Source organism: Mobula hypostoma, chromosome 5, assembly GCF_963921235.1.
Source record: "Mobula hypostoma chromosome 5, sMobHyp1.1, whole genome shotgun sequence".
Classification (NCBI taxonomy): Eukaryota; Metazoa; Chordata; class Chondrichthyes; order Myliobatiformes; family Myliobatidae; genus Mobula; species Mobula hypostoma.
In genome coordinates this window covers 10648811-10661085 of record NC_086101.1, presented here as the reverse complement: position 1 = coordinate 10661085, position 12275 = coordinate 10648811, and the positions used below count along the sequence as shown (strand labels likewise).

At 42.0% G+C, this 12275-nt stretch overlaps 1 protein-coding gene across 4 annotated transcripts in view; it reads right to left on the bottom strand.

Moving 5' to 3' along the window:
* Positions 1-12275, bottom strand: part of LOC134346575 (butyrophilin subfamily 3 member A1-like) — a 68516-nt gene that overhangs the window by 41914 nt on the left and 14327 nt on the right. For 3 of the 4 annotated variants that reach the window (XM_063047994.1, XM_063047993.1, XM_063047995.1), the window contains one exon: positions 6780-6925. The exons of the other annotated variant lie outside the window; for it this stretch is intronic. In XM_063047994.1, coding sequence (XP_062904064.1) covers positions 6780-6925 — 146 coding nt within the window. The remainder of the gene's footprint in view (positions 1-6779; positions 6926-12275) is intronic. 4 annotated transcript variants of the gene reach the window in all.

Sequence of the window (12275 nt, the reverse complement as noted above, 5' to 3'; positions counted from 1 at the left end):
AAGTTCTGGTCGCAAGTTATTAAGTAGCTTTAAGACCAGTTCCCTAGAGAATGTTTAAAAAACTGTGTGAAATCCTGGACAAAGAGCACACCAGTCTCCAGCTACATACAGAAATCGGGTGGCTCAGCAGTGGAAGAGTTTTCAACAGGGAGTTTGACTTGAAAGGTGAATTGCCGTTGTACTTTCTCGAAAATAGTAGGCCGGATTTTGCTGAGTGCTTTGAAGATGAAGAGTGGCTGCAGAAACTAGCCTACTTAACAGAGATTTTTCATCATGTGAACCAGTTGAACAAGTCTCTGCAATGTCCTGGAGAACATGTTTTGACTTCAAGTGACAAGATTAGATTCTTGGATTTAAAAGAAAACAGAATCTTTAGAAAAATCATGTCGCAAAAGGAAATCTTGAACTGTTTCCACTCCCGCTTGGGCTTGAGAGTGTGGAAGGATATCAGAACGTCTCGAGTATTATTGAAAACCACCTGGAAGAACTGCAGAACAAAATTGAAAAGCACTTTCCCTCCTTTCAAAACCAGTGTTATGACTGGTTGAGGGAACCTTTCTCTGAACCTTCTGCTCAGCCTGAGAACCTGACTTTGAGAGGAAGAACTTTGTGAGCTGTACTCTGATTGTGTGCTTAAGATTAGATTTACTGACCTGCCTCTGGACAAGTTCTGGATTTAAGACCATATGGCCATAAGATATAGGAGCAGAAGTAGGCCATTCAGCCTTTCAAGTCTGCTCCGCCATTCAATCATGGGCTGATCCAATTATTACAGTCATCCCAACTCTCCTGCCTTCTCCCCATACCCTTTGTTACCTAGTCTAGTGTAGTTTTGTGTTCTTTCATGTAGCACCATGTTCCTGGAAGAACATTTTGTTTTTACTGTGTACTGTACCAACAGTTTATGGTCGAAATGACAATAAAAATCGACTTGACTTGACTTGATCAAGAACCAATCTATCTCTGCTTTAAATACACCCAATGACTTGGCCTCCAGAGCTGCTTATGGCAACAAATTTCACAAATTCACCACCCTCTGACTGAAGAAATTTATCCACATCTCTGTTCTAAATGGGCATCCTTCAGTCCTGAAGTCGTGCCCTTTTGTGCTAGACTCCACTACCAAGGGAAATAATTTAAGCATATCTAAACTTTTCAGGCCTTTTAACATTTAGAATGTTTCCATGAGATCTCCCCTAATTCTCCTGAGCTCCTGGGAATGCAGCTGAAGAGCTGCCAGACGTTCTTCATGCGGTAACCCTTTCATTCCTGGAACCATTCTCGTGAATCTTTTCTGAACCCTCTCCAATGTCAGTCTACTCTTTCTAAAATAAGGAACCCAAAACTGCACACAATACTCCCAGAGTAGTCTCACGAGTGCCTTATAGAAACTCAACCTCACATCCCTGCTCATATATTCTATACCTCTAGAAATGAATGCCAACATTGCATTTGCCTTCTTCACCACAGACTCAACCCGGCGTTAACCTTTAGGATATTTTCCACAAGGACTCCCAAGTCTCTTTGCTTTTCTGCATTTTGAATTCTCTCCCCATCTAAATAATAGTCTGCTTGTTTATTTCTTCCATCAACGTGCATGACCATACACTTTCCAAAATTGTTTTTCATTTGCTTCTTCTTTGCCTATTCCCCTAATCTATCTATGTCTCTCTGCAGGTTCTCTGTTTCCTCAACACTACCTGCTCCTCCACCTATCTTTGTATCATCGGCAAATTTAGCCACAAACCCATTAATCCCATAGTCCAAATCATTAACATACATTGGAAAAAGCGGATGTCCCAATACAGACCCCTGTGGAACTCCACAGGTAAGCGGCAGCCAGCCAGAATAGGATCCCTTGATTCCAGCTCTCTGTTTTCTGCCGATCAGCCAATGCTCCACCTATGCTAGTAACTTCCCTGTAATTCCATTGGCTTGTATCTTGCTAAGCCGCCTTATGTACGGCAGCTTGTCAAAGGCCTTTTGAAAATCCAAGTACACCACATCTACTGCATCCCCTTTGTCTATCCTGCTTGTAATTTCCTCAAAAAATTGCAGTTGTTTAGTCAGGCAAGATTTTCCTTTCAGGAAACCATGCTGGCTTTGGCCTATCTTGTCATGTGCCTCCAGGTACTTCGTTATCTTATCCTTAACAATTGATTCTAATAACCTCCCAACCATTGATGTCAGGCGAACAGGTCTATAGTTTCCTTTCTGCTGCCTCCCATTCTTCTTAAATAGTGGAGTAAAATTTGCAATTTTCCAGTCCTCCGGTACAATGCCAGAATCTATCGACTCTTGAAATATCACTGTTAATGCCTCCGCAATCTCTCCAGCTACTTCCTTCAGAACCCGAGGGTGCATTCCATCAGGTCCAGGAGATTTATCCACCCTCAGACTATTCAGCTTCCTGAGCACCTTCTCAGTCGTAACTTTCACTGCACATACTTCACTTCCCTGACACTCTTGAATGGCCGGTATACTGCAGAAGTCTTCCACTCTGAAGACTAATGGAAAATACCTATTCAGCTCCTCTGCCATTTCTGCGTCTCTCATTACAATATCTCCAGCGTCATTTTCTGTTGGTCCCATATCGAGCCTCAACTCTCTTTAGCCCTTTATATACTTAAAAATGCTTTAAGTATCTTCTTTGATATTAGTCACCAGCTTCCTTTCATAATTCATCTTCTCCTTCCTAACGACCTTCCTCGTTTCCTTCTGCAAGTTTTTAAAAGCTTCCCAATTATCTATCTTCCCACTGGCTTTGGCTTCCTTGTATGCCCTCTTTTTTGCTTTTACTTTCGCTCTGACTTCACTTGTCAGACACGGTAGTGTCCTTCTTCCATTCAACAGTTTCTTCTTATTTGGAATATATCTGTGTTATATTACCCTCATTTTTCACAGAAACTCCAGCCATTGCTGCTCTGCTGTCCTTCCTACTAGTGTCCATTTCCAGTCAACTTTGGCCAGATCCCCTCTCCTGTCATTGTAATTTTCTTTATTCCACTGAAATATCGACACATTGGAATTACATTCTCCTTCTCAAATTTCAAAGTGAACTAGATTATATTGTGATCACTGTTCCATAATGGTTCCTTAACCTTAAGCTCTCTTATCACCTCTGGATCATTGCACAACACCCAATCCAGCAAGCCTAGTGGGCTCAACAATGAGCTGTTCTAAAAAGCCATCCCTTAGATATTCTACAAATTCTCTCTCTTGAGGTCCAGTACTGATCTGGTTTTCCCAATCCACTTTCCTGTTAAAATCCCCAACGATTATCATGACATTGCCCTTTTGACTCACTTTTTCTATCTCCTGCTGTAATTTGTAATCCTTATCCTGGCTGCTGTTTGGAGCCCTGTATACAACTGCCATTAGGGTCCTTTTTCCCTTGCCAGTTCTTAACTCAACTCATAGAGACTCCACACCTTCCGATCTATGTCATCTCTTTCCAATGTTTAATATTATTTCTTATACACAGAGCCACACCACCCACTCAGCCTACTAACCTATCTTTTGGATACACTGTATATTCCTGGAAGATCAGCTCCCAATGGCAGCCATCCATTAGCCAAGTTTCAGAGATGGCCACAACGTTATACTTGCCAATCTGCAGCTGAATTTCAAGATCGTCCATTTTATTTCTTATGCTGCTTGCATTCAAATACAACACTTTCAGTTCAGTATTTGTTGCTTTCTGTTTTAAGTGCACCACATCTCTATTGCCCTGTAAATCATCCCAGTGGCTGTGATTATGCCTCATCTCCTGGCTGTCCTTTCTATCATCTCTGTTGCACGCTGTCTTTGATTTATTTCTGTTTTCCCCTTCCACAGCCCTATCCCTCCAGCTTCCATCCCCCTGCCAAATTCGTTTAAACCCTCACTAACAGCTCTATTAAACCTGCCTGCTAGGATATTGGACCCCTTTGTGTTCATGTGTAACTCGTCCATTTTTTACAGGTCGTACATACCCCAGAAGAGGCCCCAGTAATCCAGGAACCGGAAGCTCTGCCCCCTACAGCAGTCTCTCAGCCACGCATTACTATGCCTGGTCATGTTATTCTTGTGCGCATTAGCATGTGGCATAGTCAGGAATCCTTAGATTATTACCCTGAAGGTCCTGCTTTTCAACTTTCTACCCAAATCCCCGAATTCCCTGTTCAGGACCTCCTCCCTTTTACTACCTATGTCACTGGTACCAACTTGTACCAAGACTTCTGGCTGTTCACCCTCTCCCTTCAGAATACTCTGCACCTGATCGGAGACATCCCGTACTCTGGCACCTGGGGCGAGGGGTGCATACACCATGCAGGTATCTTGATCAGTGAAAGAAGAGTATACAGCCATTCATTGGAAAGCAATGAACATTTTGAGGCAGTTTTCAACTTCGTACTTCAACTTCAAGCTTTTTCTTGTTTAACAAGCAACACGAGCAAGGATAGAAATTATCTTATTTCAGTGGAAGATGAAATCTGTGTGTGCTTATCTCAAGTTTGACTCAGTAATGACAAATTTATTATGTTTGTCTTACGATTTTTTTTAATTTAAAGGGAAAGAAAGAGATTAATTTCAAGAAAGGTAAGCTAAGCTTAAGCATTATTTTTTTCAAGAAAAGCCGGTTAAACTTTCATTTCCCACTCTAATTATTTTTGGATGATTATATCTACAACTTACTGATCACGCTAACGTACCGTGAGCTCTAGATGTAATAACTTTTATGCAGAGGTTCCGAGGGACCTAAAAATTATTTCAACTATTTCTCCAGTGCAAAAGGGTTGAGAAAAGCTGCTGTACATATCTATGTGATGCTTTTCCTGTGATTAATTGTTTGGAGATATATAGCAGAATTAGGTAGATGCAAGTTCCTGATGACAAGTCACCAACACACTCTGGAATTTAGCAGGGATGGTTCCTCCCACTCCAATGTCCTATGTGATTGGTTTCACTGCTCCTTAAAGACTGTCAGAGGGATTCCCTAACTTATGCATGTTGGCATGATCATCTCTCGTGTGCCCTCCTGGGGCTCAGAACAACTCCAGAAGAGGACCTGCAGTCACCTGTGGCTGTTGGTATAAGGGCAGCCATTACGAGAACCAGGTAATTTCATTCCTGACATGATGACTGCCTTGTCGACCATTCAACAGTGTTCCACCTCCTCAGTAAATTCAATTCTTTTCCACCTATTCCTATCTCCCGTCATGGTGTATAGCACGCTTGGATCTCTGTTGACCTCCATTCCACCTCGTTTGTTTTTGTCCTCTATGATGCACACCAACATCCCCTTAGGCCTCCTCACGATGGCCTATTCTGCATTTTGGAATGTGGAGAAAACACTTTTCATCACATATAAGAGGAGCAAACCTGCACCAGGATTTGAAAGATTACGCTACAATCCCCTGGCATCACGACGTGACCGTGAGTGTGTCAACACTCCTCTGGAGGAGCCGAGGCACCTGCTGTTCCTCCTCCCATGGAACACAGAACCTGAGCTGGGCAGCTCGTCCAAACTCCAGACAGGTTCCCAATGCCGGTTTTAGTCAATTTGCGGGCGGGTGGGGGGGGGGGGTGGTTGGTGTAGGGTAAAGTAATTAGTGGAAAGAAATAATTCATAGCCACCAACATTGACTTGGAGTTCCACCTTAAGAGGCTGGTCTGATGTAATTACATAAAGTTGTTTTTATTTTTTTATCGCTCTTTGTGTTCAGCATTTGGGGTATAATAAATGAGATGCTATGGCTTTTCTTAAGCATAAAATGCATTCACCATTTTTATTGTGAAAACCTACAGTGTTCTCTAAAGGCAGAGTGCACTGAGGAAAAGCTTTTGGATGGAAGGTCGACATTCAGGTGCACAGAACCCAAAATATGCAGATTCTACAGTAAAGGGCATTTGAACACGATGTTCCTGACTTGCTGTTCACGGCCTGTTTAACATTCATTCACAGGTATCATATCATTTATACGCCATGACCTTGGCACAGAGCCTAGTGATAGACTGGCCTCATAAATATTGCTGGATGCAAACCAAACTTTGCTTTCTCAGTTTACGAAGTTGGTGCATCAATTATTCTGGAGGATATGGTGATGTTTTGCTTCCTTGAACTGCCCCGTTACTTCTGGTGAATGTCTCGCAGTGTTGCTGGGGAGGGTGTTCCACCATTCAGACACTGCTGGGGAAGGAATTCCCATACAGTGTGTGTCTGAGCCACCAAATGCAATGCTGGAAAAAGGGAAAAGCTGAGCAAGGAATCGTAAGAATCCAGGACCACTGGAGGCCTGATGAATGGTCTCAGCCCGAAATAGTGATTTCTAATTCTTCTCCATAGATGCTGTCTGACCTGTCAGAATTTCTCTAGCATTTGCTGTTTTACTCTAGATTTCCAGCATTCACAGAATTGTGTGTGTGGGTTTAGATGTTTATTAGTTATCCTGTATTTTTCATGGGAGTTGTAGCAGAAGTGATTGTGGAAGTTTTATTAGATACAAACCAAAACTAAAATCAATGCTCTCATACATTTCATCCATCTTACAAATTAATACACATAAAAGTCAGCAATTTGTAGTTTCTAACCAAATAAGAGGCACTTAAAACTTTTTTGTAATCACGAATATCAATCATCTCACTTTCAAGGATAGGAATAGAACATTCATTGATTGCAATTTAGTACAATGGATAATTTCATAAGTTATAAATATAAGAGGCTTTATCTTCTGATTCCATGTGTACTACACAGAGAGATAAAGAAACATAATCAAACAAGATTTTGTGATAATTACCCTGGAGTGAGATGACAATCCCGTTCAGTAACAGCAGAGTGCAGTGAATCCCTCTCATCTTAGCAGAAGAGTCGAGGGGCTGACAAGCTGGGAGGGGGAGAGGGGTTGTGGGGAGAGTGAGAGGGGTTGTGGGGAGGGAGAGGGGGCTAGTGGTGGAGTGAGGGAGGGGAGAGAGAGAGATGTTAGTCCCATCATTGGTGGGAAGCTGTGAGCATTCCCTCCCCCACTGTCCTCAGCACCAATGTTCACCAACCCCACTCCCAGTAACCTGAGAAAAAATGTCCTTGGCCTCTCCACACAAGGTGGGAACAAGTTACTGGGCAAAGGATCACCAGGTTCAGCACTGAGCCCCCACTTCCCTTTAGAAATGTAGGGAACATCTTGAATGAACTAACTTGTATTAATATGGTGAAATCATTTAAAATATTTTAATAATAAGATTAGTAAAATTTATGTACATACTCCAGAAAAGTATAATGTTCAGTAAGATAAAGGTACAATTATCACAGTATCATATTAGTAAAATATTGTTCATGTACTGGTTTAACACAGTTGTTCCAGAAGATTCCCCAGTAAAACAGCTATGAAACATCAACAACACTCTGCCCATCGCTGGACAAGTCCAATGGGAATTGTAGCTGGGAAATGTCGGTGAGGTGCTGTCAGGAAGTTTGAGATTCCTGTATCCTCATGTGTGGATAGTTGTTTCATCATATTTTCCATGAAAAAACTAGATCCTTTTATAAATAGCATATTTTAATTACTGTGATAGATTTACAAAATGGAGTAGGATGGAAACAAGCCAGTTGGTCCACAAAATTTGTGTTAACACCAAACACCCACTGATATTACTCCTTGCCGCTTTCATTTTATGCTCCTCACGTTCACATGAACTCCCCAAATGTTCCTCTGGTCATTAGAGTATTTACAGCAACCAATTAGCCTACCAATCTGAGAGTTTATGGGATGCATGAGGAAACTAAGCAGACAGGGAAATCCTAGCCAGTCACAGAGAAAATGTGTAAATTCCACAAACAAGGCTTGTGGTCAGGATTACAACTTAGTCCTTTAATCTGCGAACCAATAATACTATATGAGCTGCTGTGTTGCTTTTGGTTTGAGGTACATGAGTAATTACCCCAGTAGTAACTAACTAACTTCCTGGATTCGCATCTGTGTTTCTTCATCAGGCCACGGCTTCCCTCACAATCCTTCTCATGTTAACTCTGTACCTCCTGTGACACAACGTTTGTCATGACCAACATGTTGGGGATCTCTTTGAAACCTTTAGAGAGTTAAAAGGCCTAGACAGAGTAGATGTGGAAAGGAAGTTTCCCAGGATGGGAGAATTTAGGACAAGAGGGCACAGCCTCAGGACAGAGGGGTGCCCCTTTAAAACAGAGATGCAAAGAAATTTCTTTAGCCAAATGGTGTTGAATTTGTGGAATTTGTTGCTCATGCAGCTGTGGAGGCCCGGTCATTGGATGTATTTGAGGCAGAGACTGATAGGTTGTTGATTGGACATGGCAGCACAGGTTACGGGTTGAAGGCTGGGAACTGGGGTTGAGGAAAGAAAAAAGAAAAGATCAGTCATAATTGAATGGCAGAGCAGACTTGATGGACCAGTTGGCCTTATTCAGCTCCTACGTCTTATGGTCATATAGTCATATATAGCAAGATTTCCAGCAAAGGTCCAGTAAATGATCGAGCAACTTCAAGTCGTTCATTGACAGAAAATTGCACTTCATGTATTTTGTGTTATTTCCTGTTTTCTATAAGATATACACAAGGAGAAATTCTCCCAAAGTTTAAGCAAATGACCAATTTTTGATTAACTTAAGGAGACTTAAGTACACTCACGGCTTTTAATACATGGCAAAGAATAAAGGGTAAAATTATGGAAGCAAAAGGGAACTTTGACAAAATTGTCCAGTTCAACAACTTGCTGTTCAGAAAGGAAAAAAAAAATCGATGTAATTAATATATAGTGTGTACACCAAATTTCTGAAGAGTTCAGCAGGCCAGGCAACATCTACAAAGAAAAAGATAATATTTTGGGCCAGGACTCTTTCATCCAAATGGGAAAATAAGAAGATGAGTTTGCCTTAAGTTGCTAAATCCTGTACAGTGGAGAGGAGATATAATGACTGTGATATGGTGCAGATCAGGGTTGTTATCAGAACTATTACTAAAAAAAAACAGCTAATACTGTCAAAAAGGAGAAAAAGACCAGTGTTAAATTTCCAATGGCTGATATGAATGAAGAGTATCTATATGATAACGAGGAAAATCTGTGCCTAGATTCACAGAGAAGCATCATTGAGATAATCTGGGAGCCTGAAAACACAGAAACCAGTGGGTCCAGGGTATTAAACTGAGAGGAGGCTGAAACTTCAGGCCTACACTTTCAAGGTAAATAGATATTTATTGGAATCCTGAAGAGAAATCAGTATAAATCTAAATAAATCTAAATCAGTATATAGAGGGACCAACTAGAGGGGATGCAATATTGGATCTCCTGTTAGGAAACGAATTAGGGCAAGTGACGGTAGTCTGTGTAGGGGAGCACTTTGGTTCCAGTGATCATAACACCATTAGTTTCAATTTGATCATGGACAAGGATAGATCTGATCCTAGGGTTGAGGTTCTGAACTGGAAGAAGGCCAAATTTGAAGAAATGAGAAAGGATCTAAAAAGCGTGGATTGGGACAGGTTGTTCTCTGGCAAAGATGTGATTGGTAGGTGGGAAGCCTTCAAAGGGGAAATTTTGAGAGTGCAGAGTTTGTATGTTCCTGTCAGGATTAAAGGCAAATTGAATAGGAATAAGGAACCTTGGTTCTCAAGGGATATTGCAACTCTGATAAAGAAGAAGAGGGAGTTGTATGAAATGTATAGGAAACAGGGGGTAAATCAGGTGCTTGAGGAGTATAAGAAGTGCAAGAATATACTTAAGAAAGAAATCAGGAGGGCAAAAAGAAGATATGAGGTTGCCTTGGCAGTCAAAGTGAAGGATAATCCAAAGAGCTTTCACAAGTATATTAAGAGCAAAAGGATTGTAAGGGATAAAATTGGTCCTCTTGAAGATCAGAGTGGTCGGCTTTGTGCGGAACCAAAGGAAATGGGGGAGATCTAAGATAGTTTTTTGCGTCTGTATTTACTAAGGAAGCTGGCATGAAATCTATGGAATTGAGGGAATCAAGTAGTGAGACCATGGCAACTGTACAGATTGAAAAGGAGGAGGTGCTTGCTGTCTTGAGGAAAATTAAAGTTGATAAATCCCCGGGACCTGACAGGGTGTTCCCTCGGACCTTGAAGGAGACTAGTGTTGAAATTGTAGGGGCCCTGGCAGAAATATTTAAAATATCGCTGTCTACGGGTGAAGTGCTGGAGGATTGGAGAGTGGCTCATGTTGTTCCGTTGTTTAAAAAAGGATCGAAAAGTAATCCGGGAAATTATAGGCCGGTGAGTTTAACGTCAGTAGCAGGTAAGTTATTGGAGGGAGTACTAAGAGACAGAATCTACAAGCATTTGGATAGACAGGGGCTTATTAGGGAGAGTCAACATGGCTTTGTGCGTGGTAGGTCATGTTTGACCAATCTGTTGGAGTTTTTCGAGGAGGTTACCAGGAAAGTGGATGAAGGGAAGGCAGTGGATATTGTCTACATGGACTTCAGTAAGGCCGTTGACAAGGTCCCTCATGGGAAGTTAGTTAGGAAAATTCAGTCGCTAGGTATACATGGAGAGGTGGTAAATTGGATTAGACATTGGCTCGATGGAAGGAGCCAGAGAGTGGTGGTAGAAAATTGCTTCTCTGAGTGGAGGCCTGTGACAAGTGGTGTGCCACAGGGATTAGTGCTGGGTCCATTGTTATTTATGTGGTAAATTGGATCAGCAAGATTGCTGATGATACAAAGATTGGAGGTGTAGTAGACAGTGAGGAAGGTTTTCAGAGCCTGCAGAGGGACTTGGACCAGCTGGAAAAATGGGCAGAAAAATGGCAGATGGAGTTTAATACTGACAAGTGTGAGGTATTGCACGTTGGAAGGACAAACCAACGTAGAACATACAGGGTTAATGGTAAGGCACTGAGGAGTGCAGTGGAACACAGAGGGATCTGGGAATACAGATACAAAATTCCCTAAAAGTGTCGTCACAGGTAGATAGGGTCATAAAGAGAGCTTTTGGTACATTGGCCTTTATTAATCGTAGTATTGAGTATAAGAGCTGGAATGTTATGATGAGGTTGTATAAGGCATTGGTGAGGCCGAATCTGGAGTATTCTGTTCAGTTTTGGTCACCAAATTACAGGAAGGATATAAATAAGGTTGAAAGAGTGCAGAGAAGGTTTACAAGGATGTTGCCGGGACTTGAGAAACTCAGTTACAGAGAAAGGTTGAATAGGTTAGGACTTTATTCCCTGAAGCGTAGAAGAATGAGGGGAGATTTGATAGAGGCATATAAAATTATGATGGATATAGATAGAGTGAATGCAAGCAGGCTTTTTCCACTGAGGCAAGGGGAGAAAAAAACCAGAGGACATGGGTTAAGGGTGAGGGGGGAAAGGTTTAAAGGGAACATTAGGGGGGGCTTCTTCACACAGAGAGTGGTGGGAGTATGGAATGAGCTGCCAGACGAGGTGGTAAATGCGGGTTCTTTTTTAACATTTAAGAATAAATTGGACAGATACATGGATGGGAGGTATATGGAGAGATATGGTCCGTGTGCAGGTCAGTGGGACTGGGCAGAAAATGGTTCAGCACAGCCAAGAAGGGCCAAAGGGCCTGTTTCTGTGCTGTAGTTTCTATGGTTCTAGAAGGCAATATATATTAGTTTGCTCAGAGTAGCGAGCACCACACTGTGAGCACAGAACACAATACAGGTCTCCTCTGCTGAATAACGCTGAGCATGAATAGCTGAAGCATGTGACTGGGTCTGAAACTCACCTACAAGGGTACCATGAACAAGTATGCCACTCTAAACCAGGGAGGTGCTGTTCAAAAAGTCCACACAGCACCCTGATGCAACGTGTGCTGAACATTGAAACGGATCTCCTGCACTTTACCAGCAACTCCGGGTTCTCAGAAACATGAAATGAAAATGAAGGCCTTGTGACACAAGCATAATCACGCTGTGCTGGAAACCACCAGCAAATGTTCTTCAGGTTTCATCAGTAAAGGCAATGGGGTTGCGGACAAATGTTCACACAAAGTGTGCAAAAGTGCACAAGGCTGTGCTTCTGCAAACTATGTGATTCACATCAAACCCAACAACACTGTTAACAATTAACAGTCTATACAACAGCGACAAAACTTACTTCTGCATTGACCTGACAAGAAAGTTAGTACGATGCTGAACACTAGGATATCTGTGCCACTCGGTCCAGAGCACATATACAAGGAGAATCCTACTACTTGTCTTTTGCAGCCAGCGTACATTCGCTACTTTCCATTTATGGACCCAGATTTCCTGGTGTAGATGCGTTTCATTTCCAGTGAA